Source organism: Trachurus trachurus, assembly GCF_905171665.1.
Source record: "Trachurus trachurus genome assembly, chromosome: 15".
Taxonomy (NCBI): Eukaryota; Metazoa; Chordata; class Actinopteri; order Carangiformes; family Carangidae; genus Trachurus; species Trachurus trachurus.
In genome coordinates, this window is record NC_139906.1 from 17,069,860 (window position 1) to 17,088,803 (window position 18,944).

At 44.9% G+C, this 18,944-nt stretch overlaps 1 protein-coding gene across 1 annotated transcript in view; it reads right to left on the minus strand.

Moving 5' to 3' along the window:
- The window catches only part of slit1a (slit homolog 1a), an 86,315-nt gene that overhangs the window by 23,211 nt on the left and 44,160 nt on the right, over positions 1 to 18,944 (minus strand). Inside the window, exons 5-10 of the mRNA XM_083988090.1 lie at positions 12,732 to 12,803; positions 11,793 to 11,864; positions 10,527 to 10,598; positions 9,626 to 9,789; positions 5,127 to 5,274; positions 765 to 836 (exon numbers count right to left, since the gene is read on the minus strand). Of these exons, the coding sequence (XP_083844216.1) occupies positions 765 to 836; positions 5,127 to 5,274; positions 9,626 to 9,789; positions 10,527 to 10,598; positions 11,793 to 11,864; positions 12,732 to 12,803 (600 nt within the window). The remainder of the gene's footprint in view (positions 1 to 764; positions 837 to 5,126; positions 5,275 to 9,625; positions 9,790 to 10,526; positions 10,599 to 11,792; positions 11,865 to 12,731; positions 12,804 to 18,944) is intronic.

An 18,944-nucleotide genomic window follows, 5' to 3' on the forward strand; every position in this document is an offset into this window, starting at 1 on the left:
CAGTATTCTTCAACATGTAGTAATAAAAAAAAAAGTTGTGTTCAATTTTGTGAGTATAAATATTAATTTCCCTTGAGATTTCACCGGAACAACAACGAGATAGCAGCTGCTTCAGTCTGTGGACTGTGTTCACCTCATCTGAACCTCAGACTTGTCCCCGGAGTTGGATGATAGAACGGCGAGGAATCCTTTAAGAAGGGCAGAGAAACTCCCTGACCTTCCGTTTCCTCCGTCTCTTTTGCTGCTATGTCGGTCAGGCTTGGTGGTGTTGGAGTTATGGGTTTGGCCGACTGGTGTGCTCTGGCTGGGTGACCAGACAGCTGCCTGAACAGGCGAAAAACCACTCCGTCTGGACTACCAGCCCATCGCTGTTCGCTCCCAGAGAGTTCGAGGCCTCGGCCGTCATTCCGGCTCACTCTCCGTCCCCTCATCATCATCCCAGCCGCAGTTTTACAATTTGCCAATGCAGGCACAACACACACATATGCGCAAAGTGGACACAACACTAGCCAGGGGAATACCAGCGTGCGGCAATGAAAGATGAGAGCTGTTATTATGCTCATGTAGCATCTGAGTGCTTGCTTTCCATGCCACCCCAAGTCTGAGAACAAGAATATGTTCTTTAGGCACAGACAAAATAAATACTTCATGGTCCTCAAGATGGGAATGAGAAGACTGCCAATTGTCCCTTCTTTTTCCAGCCCTAAACTTCTTGTTCTCATCTGTATTATTTAGCCCTGAGGTGAGTGTACTGCTGTACTTACATCCTACGCAGTTTCTTGTAGGGAGAGAAGGCTCCGGGAGGAACAGACTTAATCCCATTCTGCTCCAGACGTCTAGAGAAAGAGGAAAGGAGAGGAGAGGAGAAAGGAAGAGAGGAGAGGAGAGGAGAGGAGAAAGAAGGAGAGGAGATACCATCAGTTAACCAAACAATAGACTTCTCCATGGCAACAGAGCTGAGTAATCCCCTCATCACCTCTGACCCTTAGTGATTGGCCTGATTATATTAGCGGAGATCTATTCCCCAGCTGTAATAGGTCCAGGCATGTTGGAGTCATAACATCCTCAGAACCAATAAACAATCTGAATACTAAAGTGCTGTGGAAAAAGACTGGAGGGGGAAAGGCTCTGTCTCGGTTTGGAGAAGGGCGTTAAAGGCCTTCAACTCAAAGTCATATTTCTTCTTGGTATAACATTTACAGTTTCCAGCACTTACATTCTCATATGAGACCCTGAAATCAATAATGATCTCACTTGTTTGTTCTCACTTGTGAAATTTGTCTTTATCCTCTGGGTGTCTGCAAAGTGTCCACTGAAACCTTTGCGGCACGGTGAAATATTACTGCTTTTAGTTTACTTTTTCCTGTGAGCCCAAGAGCTGCTGGCGCAAAGTTAACCATAAAAAGGGTCTGACAAAATCTCGCCATAAAAAACTGTCAAAGAACAAAATGAATATACAGACAAACATGCGCTCGGTCATTTAATACAGAACAGTCACAAAGTCTAATCAGTCTCAGATGGTCCCCGGGAAACAGACATCACCGAACCCCATTAGTGTGGGCATGCATGTCTGTGTGTTTCAGGCCGGCTGCTACTTAGGACCCGGCTCAGTCCCAGAACAATTCCCTGGTGTAGCTGACAGAGGGCTGTTTATCTGCAGGTCAGTTCACAGCTTTTAAAACTGTCCTTAACAAGGCTTAGCAGGGCCCGGCAGCCAGCTGTGGGCCTGTCTGCTTGTCCTACCATGTTGCCTCCCAGCAGAGGAACTGGCTGCAGAACAGGCGGCACGGTCCTGTAAGAGGAGGTGGGCCGGCGGCTTCGACGGAATCTAAAGATCATTAAAAACGCTTTTTGGCCCCCCCCCGAGAAAATGTGAAATATTCGAAAATCTTCAAAACTCCTAAACAAATCAAATGCTGTTGAAAGATTTAACTATCACACTCTTCAATGTGTGATTCCTTGGCACGGGACCATCTTCACAAGATTTAATTATTCTCCTCGAGACACTTCAGATTTACTACAAGCCTCTGAGGGCTATGTTTATGTGTATTCATGGGGGGTAAATGTTTTGTTAGACATCAGCCACAGCCACTCAAGAGTTTCGAGTTCCAAATTTTTCAATCAACAATCTTTTCCCTTCAAAGGAGTGGCTTACATTTATGGAGGATATAGGAGTGCAATTGACATTCTTAGGATAGCAGTGATTCCAGACCACAGATTCCTGCGGTGGACGTGCTCTCTCTGTCTGTTTTTGTCTCCCTGTCGCCGTGTGTCCCTGGATTTACAGCAGAGTGACAGCGCTGTGGGTTCCTCTGCCCTCACCATGCGGCAGAGTGTTAGGGCCAAGTGGCTTTAGCGCCTTCTCTCATCAGCCAGTCTGTCTGGCTGGTCCAAACCAGTCTGGCACTCTGCTGCATGCTGCTTGCATGTGTGTGTCAGTGTCAGTGTACGTGCTGTGGTGCTCCGGTGTGTGTCAGCATATAACAAAACCCTCTGAGTCAGACGAGGGCACACTCTCACACGCACAGTCACACACACCATGCCGTCTGACAACTTTTTATCTCTCGCATTGTCGCTTCTTCTCACAGATCGATACGTGCGAGCGACTTAATCCTTCCAATCAACAAAGGAGCTTCTGTGTCCCGTTGGCAGAGAAAAAAAGAAACAATCTTTTAGAGTTGCCTTCAGACGGACAATCAATGGTTCCCATCCAATTTATCAGACTGAACATTTGTGTCCATGTGTGTGTGTGTGTGTGTCTGTGAACTGGTGTTTGTGTTGGCCCAATCAATGCTCTTCATCCTTTTCATTAGGGTCTAAGCAGGGTTTTCATTCAGGGGAAACACATTATGCCTTTGGGTGCGTGTGTCAGAAATGGATGGCAGGACTGCAGCAGCGGATGAAAGGGGTGTGTGGGGTGTGTGTATGTTTTGGAGGGGGGGTCGGGGATTTTATGGCAGAGTTCAGTAACTGCAGACAGAGACTATGGTGCATAATAATCTGTTGTGGTGGTGGTGTTTAGGCGAACTGGGCCTGGTCTCACAAGAGAGGAGTACAGAAACCAGCTCACATCCTCGCAGCCATAAACACCACACTGGCACTCATTAGAAGAGAGCAGGGCAGGGACGTTGCAATTCTCCGATTTGTACATAATGAGAGCAGCATGTGTGTGTTTGTGTGTGTATGCGAGTTTCCGAGTGCCTCATTAACAAGGCATTAGGCTGGCCTTGATACCCAGCAGCCCGCCTTGCTGTAATTGAAACTGATTTTATAATGAACTTCAAGCACAGATCAAACCTGCTGCACCAAATTACTGAGTGAATCCCCCCCTCCTCCACCTCCCTTCTCTATTTATTCCTTTGCCGTTGATCTGCCTCCTCAAACCCGCCTGTGGTGATCTGGCAAGCCAGGACGGAGAGAGAGAGTGAAGGAAAGAGCCTTGTGGGAATATAACCTGCAAGCTGAAGCTCCGATGGGCAGGACAGGAGGAATGTGCATGATATAAGCTGGCGTTTCACCCTGGTCTTGTAAAAGATGAATCAGAACATAGTAGAGTTTATTAGCAGGACACGGTTAAGCACCAATTAGATGTAAAGGGCAGGGAGGCTTTTAAAATGTCTTTACTCATCTGCTGTGCGGAGGGAATCTACTGTCTATAAAACCGAACCATGGTGGAGCTATCTTTCTGCCGTCTCCCTGTTCCCCCCATCTGCGCTGCTGGCCGGTTATTGGGCTCATAGATCACACCAGACTCTACGAGGTACTCTACTTGTGGAAAATTACAAGTTGAGGGTACGAAGAGGTCCACAAACCATAAAACATGGCTAAAAATGAGGGTGAGGTTGAATTATTTACATATCAGAAGTCAATACTTCAAGACGTGTGAGGGCTGATTTTAAAATATCTCAATATTTCATGGGTGGTCATTCAATCAATCAGATAAGAACACACAGAAGTGTGAACCACATGTCCAAATTAGGAAATTGAGCACACCACTGCACTAGAAATGGGTCAGGGTTGTTGGGGAACATGGGATCTGTGACTTCCATGCTAGCTGGGTATTTATAAACAGACCCCATGGGGAGGAGGAGACCTAGAAACTTGCTGTGTCCTCCTAACTACACACATGCTCCTTGGAAGAACATGCAATGCGACCGCTGGCTTTCTCCATTCATCCTCCCCTTTTTTTTCTCATTGTGCATAAATCATGGTGTTACTGTACCATTTCATGCAGACTTCTGCCTCAGGCTTTAAACCTGTGATAAAGAGTGTAAAAGCACTACCTTGAAAAGTCTAGCCGGCCCGCGCAGGCTGATGGCATGTGGGCTGGAAACGGTTAATGCCCAGACAGATGTAACAGGACTGATAAACTAAGGGAGGGATGTTAGCAAAGCGCTCGCATGCGGTACACAGCACATCTGAGCTGACATGAGCATGCAGTCTCACTTTAAAGTCTAGCACCGGGTCTGCATGTGTCCCTCTCAGTGTAAGGCAAATGGATGTCTCCCTGCCAGGTGATGCATGGTGAGAAAAGCGAGCTAGAGTGACATACATACATGAAACATGCATGCCTAAATCCTCTCAGCCTTGTTAACCCCCTGCATGAGCACACACAGACAGATTCATATGGAAAACACATACAGGTCTTTAACAAATGCCCTGCAGTGCCAGGCTTCAAAGAACAATGCAGCTGTGGATGTCACTGCATGTCTCTGAAACCCACCTCTTGCCGATCCACGTAGAGATCTATATGATTAATAGCATTAAGTAAAAGTTTATTGGTAAAGAATATTGTGCTACTATATGTTCATCAAAATATATCTGCAAATTTAATCTGACATTATCCTCTAGGGAAATGAAATTAGATGTTTCAGGATGACATTACTTGAAACAACTTGTGGCAGGGTCCAGTTGCTTATGCCAAGTAGTCTGATATCATAATAGAAAAGATACAGAAAACTGATTAAACAATGATCCAGACATAGGGCTAAAATTAGATCTAGTTAGGCTATATTAAGAATGCATTTAGTCTATTTATGATTACGTTGTGTGTGTTCCTGTACAAGGTTACATTGGTCTTGATAACATCTTTCATTGGATTCTTATTAAGCAGGTGCGGTGCTTACATCTCGGCCATGCTGTCAGGCAGGTTGGCTGGGATGGCGGTGAGACCTTTCCCTCTACAGTCCACAATGTTGTTGCTGCAGGTACACATGGCCGGGCAAGAGCCTCCACCTGTGCTGCACGGCTGCAGGTTGGTAGACTCCTGGTGACCTGCAGAGAAAAGTACAAGAAAAGACAAAAACTGCATCAGAGTCAGTGTGAAAGAAAAGAATGTGCAGCTCCTACAGGTGTGTGAACGCAGCTCGGATGCGGTCGGTTTCCCTGAGAGCAGCAGGACTCTGAACAGGATGAAGGGGGAGATTGCTTGCCGAAGGATTTGTTGCTGTGACACAGAGAAGCTCCGGCACTCAATGGAGCTCAAACTCCTCTCCACTGTCATGTCATCGCCCCTTTCTGCTTGATAAAGTGAATCGCAAATGAAGACATTCTCTGAGATGTTCTGACATTGACAAAAAGAAATGAAAAACATCCTTTTCTTGACTTTATTGTAAAGCCGTACATCCTTGAGAATCAATGGGCAAGAAACTAGGTTATCTATTAAAGGAGTGCCACAGTATACAGAGAGGAGAAGAAAGACATGAATAATAGAGCTGGAGCGGGCGATTGAAAGCCTCCCAATAACATCCATTGATCTCTCTGCAAATTTTCCTCCTGAGTCTGCGTTCTCTGTGTGGAATTGATGCCATTCTGCACATTCAGCTTTACAGCCCCCACCTCTTCACTTCCATTTGTTCTAAAACACTTCAACTTTTCAATTTGCATACAGAGCACACAACCCATCACACTGTCTCTAGATACCTGTTCAAATAGCTGGGGCACTGTCAGCGACGTGGTGAAGAGCGGGCGCCTGCGCTGCCAACATGGTGTGTTTGGTGTGTGTGTGTATGTGTGTATGTGTGTGTTCAAGATGTGTGTATGTAAGCCTAACCCAGATAAAATGAATAAAACAGACTTTTAAATGGCCTCATTTACACAGCATTACTAATCCAAGTTTCAAACCATGAATATTTGATTACTTTCCTATCTATCTATCGCTCAGCTTGAGTGGAAAATGCTAGAAAGAGAGAAAGTGTGAGAGGGGGAGTAGAGATTCAGGGAGAGGGAGACAGAGTGAGTGATGGTGAAAGTCAGTGGCAGTGAAAGCGCAGTGCTCGCAACTCCACTCCCTAAAACAGGGAGAAAGATCGCTGCCAAACATTATACTTTACCATGAAATTGTTGGCTTTAGCTGTGGGACTATTGAGCTGAAATCCAGTGTTTAAGGTCAGATTTCATGTACAGTATCTGGCCAATCACAATCAATTGCCTGAAGGGAGGAGATGCTTTGACAGATCTGGGAAACAGGTAAACACAACAAATAGCATCAAGAGTCGTTCAAACTCGCGTGATCTGAGGCCCTGTGATCGAGGATGGCAGAGGTTTGACAGTTCTGGGATCAGGTGTGGGGCAGAGAAGAAGTCCCCTCTGATCTAACATGGCGTATTTGACAGGTCTGGGATCAGGGAGAGTGCAGAGCACAGCTGGAGCGGCCTTAACAATGACAGCTCTCTGACAGGTATACTTGAGGTGAAGCTGTTTGATGTACGCCCGTCCCCTGTTCTTTCTACCGCTGTTTTCCCCATTATCTCCTCCCTGTCCGCCGTCTCTACCACTCTACTCCTGTCACCATTTCCCTCGTTCTGTTTGCTTTCACCTTCCTATCACTCTCCCCTCCCGGAGCTGCGCTCTCTGCTCGCTCTCACTCCTTTTAGCGTCCTCATTTTCAGCCTCTCCACGTCCATAACTCTGCCAATGGCTGCCACTGCAATCCATTACCTCCTGTCCATTTGCTCGCACGTCTTTACATTTAACCTCACTCCACCTCATTTCTCTCATCATTTCAAAAATGTTATCGCTGGCTTCCTCCCATTCCTCTCCTTCCTCAAATTCCCTTTTAGCACCACAGTTGGGTTCGCCCCCTCTCTTCCCTTCCCCTCTTTATTCAGTCATCTCTATCCCTGTTTCCCACTACACAAGTTGTATTTTATTCCACCCCGCAAGCAATTTATTACTTTATTACGCACTCCTCATTTCAAACATAATATTTTCACTTCATTTATTATGCCTCGGGAGCAGTAATTCACTACAACAGTCATTAATTTTCTGTCATGTAACCCTAAATTGGCAGAAGCAGCTTCTAACTTTTAGTTACCTCTGCTGCAAATGATCAGAGAGAGCAAAGGGAGTCTAAATGTTTTGCTCAATAAATCACAGCAGAGGACATTCAGACAAACCAGTCAGTCAAATCCCAACGACAGCCAGAGGATTAAAAATAATTAGGATGAAACTGATAGTGGTTTTTAATTAAGGCTCATCACTTTTTATTGATTTTCACCAAGATTTTAAATCTTGCTTGCGAGGAAAAATGTCTTTGTTTCCTGCTGTTCATAAACAAGATCATTTTCAAAAACTGCGACTGGTCATAGAAAGTGAAGACAAAAATGGAGAGAAACCACAAATGAGCTGCTGGTCACGCACCAGACTCCCGCTAACTAATTTAAAAAAAAAGTAAAAAGTGTTTGCTCTGCAAATGTTATTTTTGAAATCCAATTTTCAACTTGAGTTAAATGTTTTTCGTGTAATCTTCTTTGCCCTGTTTTTCATCATTCAGTAAAAATTCATAGCTTTTTCTTTTTAAACTGATAGTAATAAGCTTTTAATTTAGGTTTTGGGATTTTTAATGTGAATTGTAGTTGATTCATGACAAACGGCTGCCTGGAAAAATGTGATATAATTTGTCAAAGTGAGGCAGTAAATGTGTTACTCTACTCATTACTGACAAACATTTCCAATATCGTGGCGCTTTCCAGTCGAACACTGGGAATGAGAGTCAATGAGTCATGATGCTGCTGAGACTGCTGCAGAATTTCATCAGATTTTGCGGCAGCTAATAACACACTGACTGTACCCCGTTTTCTTTCTCCTGGTTCTCACAACAACAACATGCCTCTCCTCCTCCTCTCCCTCCTCCTCTCCCTCCTCCTCTCCGGCAACACAGCGCCACCCTGCCCCAAATCCCCCGCAGGTGGCCTGGCCTGGTCACAGCACAATCCAAGTACACACGCAAACACACACAGTGTTGAACACTGAAAATACAAAAAAAAAAAAAAGTAAATGTGTACGTGTTAAAAGTGTGTGTGTGTGTGTGTGTGTGTGTGTGTGTGTGTGTGTGTGTGTGTGTGTGTGTGTGTGTGTGTGTGTGTGTGTGTGTGTGTGTGTGTGCGCGTGTGTGCCAGTGAGCCGGTCCCTAATGAGTTCTTCACTGGGAGTTCAACTTCTGGTCACTCATCCACTCCAGAAGAAACCGGGAGCATGTGATTGTGTGTGTGTGCACGTGTTTGCATGGATGCATGGTTGTGTGTTTATACAGAGAGGTAGAAATACACAGTGATAGATAGTAGTGTTCATCCAGCTGTTTGTTCTTGGCCAAAAACTGTCGATGACCAGTCCGTATGAGACCGAATCGACAACTTTCTTGAATGCAAAACTAACTCTTACATGATGGAAGCTAATATCAGCACACTACGCAATCTGCAACCACCCATTACACAAAACCTCAAGTCTCTGTTTCTGTAGACCCCCAGACCCCAAAGTTTCCCCGACACCCTCTGCTCCCCTTCTGTACCATTAGACTCCCACGCTTTGAGTCTCTTTCCCCGGGCAATGAATAGTTAATGATCTGTGCTGTCACGCCGTATGGCTGCATAAAAATCACAACCCATGGAGAGAGGGAGAAAGAAAAGGACACACACCCACAAACACACGCACACATATAGACACAAACACCCGCACAGCTGGTGTTGAGAGTGAGATGGCCTTGTGGGGAGTGGAGGTTCTCATGCTGTTTTTCCATTGTCCTGATATGATAACCCCAATGCACGCCATGCCACGCCCACATGCACATGGTCTCTCCCTCACACACAGCCAAAGACACCAATACTCTGTGTGTGAGGAAGTGAAAGGTGGAAAGGAGGTCATGAAATGTGACAACTGTGGAGATGGGTACCACGACTGCCTTTTGCACCAGCTGTGTGTTATATATATATATATATATATATATATATAAATATGTATATATATATATATACATTTTCCTGGCACCGCTGCCAACTTCAAAAGGCTGGAGACACATGAAAGCGCCGGAGGAAAGACCAGGGGGGTGTGTGTGCGTGTGTGTGTGGGGGGGGGGGGGGGTTGCCCTGTGGCAGAGGAGCTGTCAGGTGGCTGCCAGGTGAGGACACTAGTGGGAGTAGGGAGGAGGACACCCATTAGCAAGGACAGGAAGTGTTTTGCACTGATTTCCCATGTGCAACAATAGGTTTATCATTTCAGCCCTTTTTAACATTCTTTTAAACAAGGTCTTCTCATCTAGTGGACATTTCATAAATAAACAACACATAATATCAAAAGCAATGTTCCTGTGGTGTCGCTCTTCCAAAGTTTGACCTCTGCAAAGTCTTACCTGAGCAGCTGAATTCATGTTTCTGCACCTCTGCCACATTGAGTCCTCTGAGCTCAGGGGGACCCGTACACTGGGTGAATAGACCAATGGTAGGCCTCTGTCTGAGCCACTGGGCCAACCAGGCCAGGTGACAGTCGCAGTTCAGATTGTTGGAGTGCAGGCGGCTGTGAAAAGAGAGAAAACGATTGAAAACATGGATGCATTAAAAGGTCTCTGCAGCCTTCTTTGCAATCTAAAACACCACCTGCTGTAAGTCTGTTCTTTCCTAGAGCTCATTACACCGCGTCCCTGTGGCGAAACACACTAAATAACATGCTACACGAATGATCGTAAATGGCACATTCAAAAAAGGAGAAACACTAAAGAAGACTTTTCAAAACCCAGTACTCCAAACATTCCTGGAATTTTGTGCCGGTCCAGAATAACTCGGTGCTGTGGTGCGGTGGACGTCTGGAGCACGTACGCTGACTTGCAAAACCTATTATGCACAGACATAGGCTATATAGCGTAGCCCCCACTGGGAGTGGGGAAGCCCAAAAGTGACCACAAGAACTGTGGATTCAGCAAGTATAATTGTTTTAATTTACATATGATTTCAGAGTAAGTAATCACATACAATGCACAATACACAAAAGGTCACTGTGGATATTTGAGTCTATCTGAGCCAGTTGCTGTTCTATGTCCTTTAGTTGGATAATGGCCCTTGGCATTGCTACAGACCCCTTCTGTGGTCTTGTTATGGCTTCTTCCCAACAATGATTGGAATGACAGAAACTATCTACTATCACTGACTGCAGCATGTCCTCTGCTGTGTCTGTATGCATAGAGAGTATATAGGTTTATTTTAAAGGAAAACCTCAGGAGGGGCAGAATAGGTTGCGGTGGAATATGTGTGACTTACAAGGTTCGTAGTTTGGGCATGTGGTTGAAGCTGGAGACCGGGATGCTGCTGATGTTGTTGTTGTTCAGCGTTCTGCAACAAAACATTGTTATATTAAGTCGGTTGTCAGCGCAGGGGCAGAAAAGACATTTTTAAATCTGTACTTCAAAAAGAGTTTTGTTGTGCCCTTCCTCTTCCACTACCCCCCGTCTCTTTTCTCTCCATCTCTCTTTGTGGCATCCCACTGGGAATAACACCTCATTCCACACAGATGGGAAGCCCTCGCACCTCCCACGCACACGTACAGTCATGCATGCAAATAGACACACGAGCATGATCACAAGCGTCCCAACTTGTAGTTCACACACACACAAACGCACGCACGCATACACATCCACACACACTTTCATCGAACCCTGGGCATCAGCTGCAGCGAGTGAATCAGGTCATTTCAATTTAGCCCTAATAACCCTTTACCATATTTCAACCTGCTCCCTCTTTTAACACAACCTGTCCTCCTCCCCCATAAAACCTACACACACAGACCCCACCGAAACAACACCCCCATCCCCTCTTACACCATTATGACAACCCTATCACTACATCTGCAATCCATCCATGCCGTGAAAGCCGTCTTTAATGACTTTTTTTTGTCTCCCCACCCCCTAAAAAAACCACCACAAACCCACATGCACGTCGGCAGTCTTTCACCATAAAAATAACAAGGCTGTCAAAGTGCCTTTGTCCCCCGGCCTGCACTGTGTGTCTACATTGTTTCAGGTGGAGCGCTCTCACCGAGGCCTGTGATTATGATTTTTGACAAGGGATGATTAATTGAATGTTTGAAAAGGAAAATGCACAACATGGTCACAAACGTGCTCGGGGAGTGCAATGCTAAACTGAATGGGATTTTCTGATGGAGATGGTTGGAGCTCCCTTGTCAGATGGGCCGCCCAGGGCTGGATGGGGCTGTAGAAGGAGGTGGAGGAGCGGGCGGGTGTGGTGTGGTGTTAATGTGATGGAGGGGAACGCTTCTGTCAACTGTGTGGAACAATGAGTTAATGGAGCTTGGTCTCCATGATGCAGGCCCCCTCATGAGGCCCACTGGGGGTATTTTGGCATAATGACCAAGGCCATACTAACTAATTAAAGGCCTGCGCTATGTGTATATATTAGTTGTGGTTATTAGCAGGGCAAAACAATGTCTTAATTTAACTAAGAGCTTTAATTTAGTGATACCGGGGGAGGGGTGTGGGGTGGATAAATAGCATCACTTCAGATACTTACAGCACTTCCAAGCCTCTGAGAGCTCTGAAGGCTCCGTCCTCGATGCAGCTGATGTGGTTTTTATCCAGCTGACTGTAGAGTACACAAGAGAGAGAGAGAGAGAGAGAGAGAGGCTTTGTTACACAAGACGAATACACTATCTTCCACTCTCCCTGTGGGGCAGTTGTGATCATCGATACTGTAAGTAGTACACTGATGGAATATGGTAAATCGATATCAGGTTTAGCCACCAGAGCCTCATGTACTGTAGCCCCCGAGAGCAGCAAAAAAAAAAGGGGACGCTGCTGATTGTTTATCTGCATGGACTCACCTCATAAATCTGCGTGTCTCTCTATGTGTGAATGCGTGCACTGTATGCTCTGGTGAAGATGTAAATCACAGTTGCTACGAGGCATCTTTGGGGAGAGGTGTGTGTGTGTGTGTGTGTGTGTGTGTGTGTGTGTGTGTGTGTGTGTGTGTGTGTGTGTGTGTGTGTGTGTGTGTGTGTGTGTGTGAGGTGGGTAGTCGACTCAGTCAGGGTGATAAATAATCCACTGAACATGCATACACAAACCTTACAGAGAGCCATTACCTCAGCCAGATAAAGGCAAAAGGTTAACACGCTCGAATTTCTGACAGTAGCTTTCATAGTGATTTGTTTTTCACTGGTTACTGAGTCATTATCACTGATTAATACTTCTACAGCTAGAAAACATGCAGTTTATCAGTTAGTAAGTTACTAATCAGTTAGAAAGTTTCCAGCTTGTTTACTGTGAACATGTTCTGATTTTCTTCAACGTCTAATCTAACCAGATGAAACAATATATTTAAAGACATTATCCTGCTCTCTGGGAATATGAGCTGAGATTCTATTGACCAATCATTGATCACTGGGAAAAAATAACCATGAGGTGCTGAACTTGGTAAACCCATCCCAGCTGAAAAATGAGAGGCACTCACAGGTTTTTAATGTCGGTGGCTCCTCTGAATGCTTTCCTGGGGATGGACTGGATGAAGTTCTCACTCAGATCTCTGTGGAGACAATAAGCAGACATTAGTTACACATCACTTCTCCTTGAAGATGGCTTGACTAAGTTTGTTGGGTTCAGCAGGGTGTGTGTGTGTGTTCCATAAAAACATACAATAAAAGCCTTTTTGGAAGCAGAATAAACACGTTTCAATGTTTGATTCCCACTGTTTAATGCATGCTTTTCAACCAGTAGAATTCACACTCTATTCAGTGTCACTCCCTTTTTTTTCTTCTTTTTTTTTAACCACACTCATCGGTGCAGAACAGAAAGCTAAGGGCAGTGTTTTTCTTTCTCTCCAGTTTGTGCCAAAACCCTGAGGTGTGGTACTGCATGGAGAGCTCTTCTCACAACGGAGTGGTTATTTTATAGTTGCTGTGTTATTCAGTGTTCACTCATGCTATAATTTGTTCTCTGGGCCTGAACCATACTCTGGTGTGAGGTGCCCAGCTCACTGCCTGCACACAGGCTTAACAAACGGGTAGCAGCAGGGCACTGACCAATCGGGGGTCTTCGCTTGGTCCTGTGAGGTGGATTCATTAGGACGCAGTTGCACAAAGAACATTATCTTTTAGAATTAGGCTGTGTGTGTGTGTGTGTGTGTGTGTGTGTGTGTGTGTGTGTGTGTGTGTGTGTGTGTGTGTGTGTGTGTGTGTGTGTGTGTGTGTGTGGCCAGCACTAAACGGTGGGTACAAATTAGGCATTTGAAAAGTGCATGTGTGTGGAAAGCAAGAGAGTGACAGAACAGAGGGGAGGGTCAGAGAGGAGAGGAGGGAAGGAGAATGAGTGAAACACAAGTAGCCATAGTTTTAATTAGCAGAGTCTTTTGTCTGCCGTTTAAATGGTGAGCTAACCTCATTCTGAAAGGCTCTGCCCCTCTACTACAACGCACACACGCACACACAACACACACACAACACAGGGAAATTGTAGGGCGCTGCTGGAGAGGCCCCCGTCTTGAAACAGACACACATGAAGGGCTCCCTCAGCTCGGACAGACATAAACAGAGTACTTATGGTCACCCATAGAGGGGCTGAAGCGCACCACCAGAACCTATAAAACAACACAACTATTTTCATAAGATTTGGATGACTATTACTTATTTAATCATGTACACCGCAGCACGCAATCCCATGATGCACACAACAAGTCTCCACACTTATAAAACCCCATGGGGTCATGCTAATATGACTTCCCAAGACTCCCGCAACACATCAGTCTCACATAGTGTCCCCATTGGGTCGTCCTCTCCAGAACTTCTCTCCTGGAATGAATATTGTACATTGTTTCAGCAGGATACAAAAGAGGGGAGCGAAACATACCACTGTGGTTGTGTTGTGCAATCTATCTAATGAATGGTGTGGTTGTGCCTTTATGGTGCAGTAGAAATTAAAAGCGCTCTGCAGGCCACTGCAAATACACCATAATTAAAATGGAATTTATGTGTTGATTTTTTTTTGTTTTGTTTGACTATTAAACCCAAGGCAACTGTTGAACTTTTACCAAAATAAAATGTTGGATTTTGCTTGTACAAGCACAGTCCAATATCCAATGGATAAATAAATACATGTGCAGCTCAGTGTAACCTGTTAAACATTGCCCCGTCTTTACGCTGACCCCATTAGAGGATGACTGACCATGAGAGTGACCACAGGAAGAAAGTTGTTACACCACAGACAAACTATACAAACAAGTCGTCCAATCACTTGAACCGTGTCACATTCCAGCAGTTAGAGACGCCAGCTTCATCTGGATGTTACTCTCAGCTCACAAAAATGTGTCATACATGTACAGATGTGCGAGCCGAGCGACGACACACGCGCATAGCTGGCTGGCGTTCACAAGAGCACATAAATATTCCATCTGATGGATCGCTCTAATTTTATCATCTGAGGTTTTGGATGGTTTTATTTCCACAGCAGATCTGGGTAACATCTGCTTTCACCGAGATACACGGGCAACACGGTTAGCAGGCAATTTAGGCAATTACACAACAATAATCTGTCTGTTCTGTCAGCCTGCCACAATTCACAGAATCATATCCCAGACATCAAGACATCAAAACCGGCTTCATAACTACCCACAAGCGAGCACAGGAGCGAGAAGTGTTGTGCTCCCTCCAGCTCCTTTGTTGTTCTCTTGGCAAAACTGCCTGAGTGCAGAGTTGAAAGCTGAGTCAGTCTGGCACCCGGGCTATATTGGTGCCTCTTATCAAGGCGGCTGCTCTATGCGAGAGGAATGCTTTTGGTCTACCTGGCCCTGCACTCTACCTGATGACTAATTAATCCTCTCACCTTCCTTGCAACAAGAAACACTAACACACACGGCAATGCCTTATACTGCTATTGCACACACACGTCTCCCCCCGGACATCTGGGAGGAGGAGTGCGGTATGTCTTTCCTGCATGCGTCTGATTGTGTGCGTGTTTGCTCCTGGGTTACAATGAGAAACGATAACAGACTGCTGTGCTAGGACAGCACCGTGTGGAGAGCCAGAGGCAACAGTGGGTGCACGTAGAGGAGGAAAGACAAGAAAGAGACAGAAAGATGGAGACAGGCATGAAAGGCTGGAATGCAAGACGAGGCAAGAATGCTCTGCTCTGACAATATGAATACAATGCTATGTGTGTAAGTAGTAAAATCAAAGCTCAGGGGTGGAATCCTCACACTAAAACCCCCATAATCCTGTTAGCACGCTATAACACGATTGGCTGGAGTGATCTATATGCTCCCACTTATGGTGCTGTTTGATTGGATTAGATGCCGAGGTCGTGGGAGGTCGCTGTATAACTGTAGGTCTGTTCTGGGACAATGCGTGCCCAAAGGAGAAAAAAGCACCACAACAGCCCTAAATGATGCTATCTATCGTGCCAGAAAGTCTGGCTTTCTCTCAGTTACTTCTGTTGCCTTTCTCTCCCTCTGCCTGGTCCTTTCTCTCCTCTGTCACAACTAACAGAATAATCACAGTGGTCTTGGTTTGGAGACTGCTGTCTTCTGCGTCCTTTGAGAATTTATCGACGGGTTCAACTCCTACGGGAGCCAGAGCGATATTAAATTTAGCAACGTTACATTTCTGCATTTACACATTCTCAAAATGGCAAACAGGACATTTCTGTGGGAGACCATGCTGTATTTTACATAGTCTGTGGTTGCCCCTCACTGGTATTTTCTAAGCTCAGCCCCGACTGTGTTGGCTCTGAGATATTTGACATTTCTGATTAGTTTGGAAGCAGATTTTCAGGGAAGCACTGATCCCTTCAAAAACAAGACATGATTATGTGAGAACAGAAACCACAAGGAGGGATATTGGCCACCATGGTCTCCATCACTAAGTAATGACAGTAAATCTAATGTTACAGCCACTCAGCAAATACCACCACGAAGCATCACTTGAGAAGAGGCCCAAACAGAGTTAAAGACAACCAAAGTGGCATGGTGAAAAATTACAGAAAGATTTTTTTCTCCTCCATCAAATCATTCTGTCACTGCACTCCTTCCAAAATGCGAGTCAATTTCCAGCATCAGGCTCATCAGATGGTGAAGTACAGCGGGAGCAGAGAGCAGACAAAGTTAAGTGTGAGGCGCAGGAGCACGGCTTGTAACCCTTTGACTTCACTCCACTTGCACAGATTTGTTCAGGGTAAAAGGATTAATAGAAACTGTCAGAGCCGTGCTGCACTCTCCACTGCCCAGACTCTGTCCATACACTCATTATTACAATACTGTGAGGACTATCCCGAGGCGTGGCTGTGGGCCCCCGGCCCCGGTCCAGGCCCCCAGGCATCTCACAGAAAGCTGTAATGATGTCAGACCTGCAACTTTTTGTTTCCTTATTTCCTGCACACAGCATGCAGCCCACCAGTCTTTTTTCATTACAGGTGTGTGAAGCAACGTCTGAGTGAGCGAGAGTGAGTGCGGTAAAGCTATAGTGTTCAAACAGCCTAGACCTGGTATAGATTTACCTTAATGCACTACATGCCTCCAAGTGGGCAGTTAGTTCATTAATGCAGCCTGGCTCTCTTTAGGTGACGTTGCTCACAGTTCATTCCCATTGTAGCCCTAATGATGAAGTAACACACATGTTTTCAGGTGTGTCCTCACCGTATGAACTACGGCCCCCTAACACTCTGCGGTCAGGATTTTTAAGGTTTCTCTTATAAAAAAAAGACCTCAAACAATGGTATCGTTTAGTCAGTGTAAACTACTCCGACAATAAACTTAGCTACTGATAGGCTTGTTTACAAGAATCCCTGCAGAGGCTATATCTGGAATAATTAGCAATGTTATCAGACATAGCTCAAGGCGCCTGGTCTGGAGATTAGCCGCACACTGAAGGTAATGTCTGGTTCCTGTCTGATTCACATCATTAACCTCTGATCTCTATCTCAGTACGCTGCACTAATACTGTACTACTGACTTCAACTCTCTTCTCTCTTTCTTATGAAACAAATATCCACTTTGGCTGTGTAACCAATGGGATGCTAATTCCACCAATCAAAAAAAGCTGTGTAATTAGCATAGCTTTTTTTATGCCTTTGATAATCACACCTTGAATTCTTTCATCCCAATTTCTGACAGCTGGAGGAGTCTCTTGTAGATGCTGCAAAGGCTCAGCCAGCTCAAACCCTCAGGCTCCACATTGTGGGAGTCTGTGGCTAAGTAATATACAACTTCTAGTGCACAGATGAAAACATTGCACATGAACACATGCACACACATGCCTCCATGCGACTGCAAACAATCACCCTTTTCATATCCTAAAGATTTCAAAACCGCAGCCCTACACACATGGTTGACATGAGTGGTCGACACAGGGGATCTTACTGTAAATCAGGCGGGATGATCTGACGTTCTGATGTCTTGGTTTTAAAGGTTTCACCGAGGGGAAATATACACTGCCGTTTAAGGATTTATGTGACTTCAATGGTCTACTTCACGCATAATGTTCACCTTTACTACTCTGTTTCTCCCTCTCTTCATCTTTAATCTCACTTTTCTGGTAAACTGCTGTTCGTAAAAATTTCAGAGACCTTTTTCCTCAGCGTTTCTGAGCAAAAACTAACTTTTTTTTTCAATGACAACACTGAATGGATAAATGTTGAAACTTTTGCACTGAAGTCTGGACTGGGAGTTTCTCAAAGAATATCTAGATCATTGTGATGTGATCTAGCATGCGACTGCTGGTGAGGGAGATATATAGATGGTTTTACAGCGGTGTTTCATTTTTAGAGGCAAAGAAAATGATCTGAAAGTGCCGGATAAAAATCTTTCAACACGCGAATGACACTTCATCCACAGTGGTGCAGACATGACCTGAGTTTTCCTAATGCTGCTCTCAGATCCTCTCACCCTTATTTCATCGCTCTGTCTGTTCGGTCCATCTCTCATTGCACTGTACTTTCACATATAGCTTAGAATACACTTTACTCCTGTAGACGAAACCAGTACAACTGTGTCCATTTGTAACTCATTAGATTTCAGACTAATAAAAAACTGCTGATTCTGAAAAGAGCTGCCTAATGCATGTGTTTTAGAGTGTGTGTGCATAAAATAGTTTGTGTTTGTGTGTGTGTGTGTGTAAAAGAGTGTTTGTTTTCTTGATTTCTTGACTGGACTGCATGATAAGAAAATGTTTATTCTTGCCAAATGCTCTTAATTTTGTTCGAGCATTTAAAGAGGGAGAAAAAGACAGAGAAAGAGAGAGGGAATGTGTCTGATTACTTACTCATTAAGCGAGTTAATGAGGTGTGTGAGGGCTGTTAAAAGAATGGCAGTGTGCTGCCACTAACTGCTAACTACTTTCTTCCTCCCTGCACGGTAAAAACCCACAAGTGGACACACACACACACACACATAAACAACCACACATACACACAGAAACTGTGGGCCTTCAGTGGCTGAACGTGGAAATGTACCAACAAATGAGTCAGGATACAACTGCAAATAAAGGAGCAATACATTCACATAAACAAACCACACCGAACATGCATGGATTGTTTTTGTCAACGTCAACATGTTGTCGTAATGATTCCTAAACTGTTCATATTAGTGCTCATTCATTGCCTCTTCTGTGCTTTAAAAAGTTAGAGGTTCATTTTTAACATAGATCTGAATTCCGATGCAATTTTCCTATCAACAAATGTG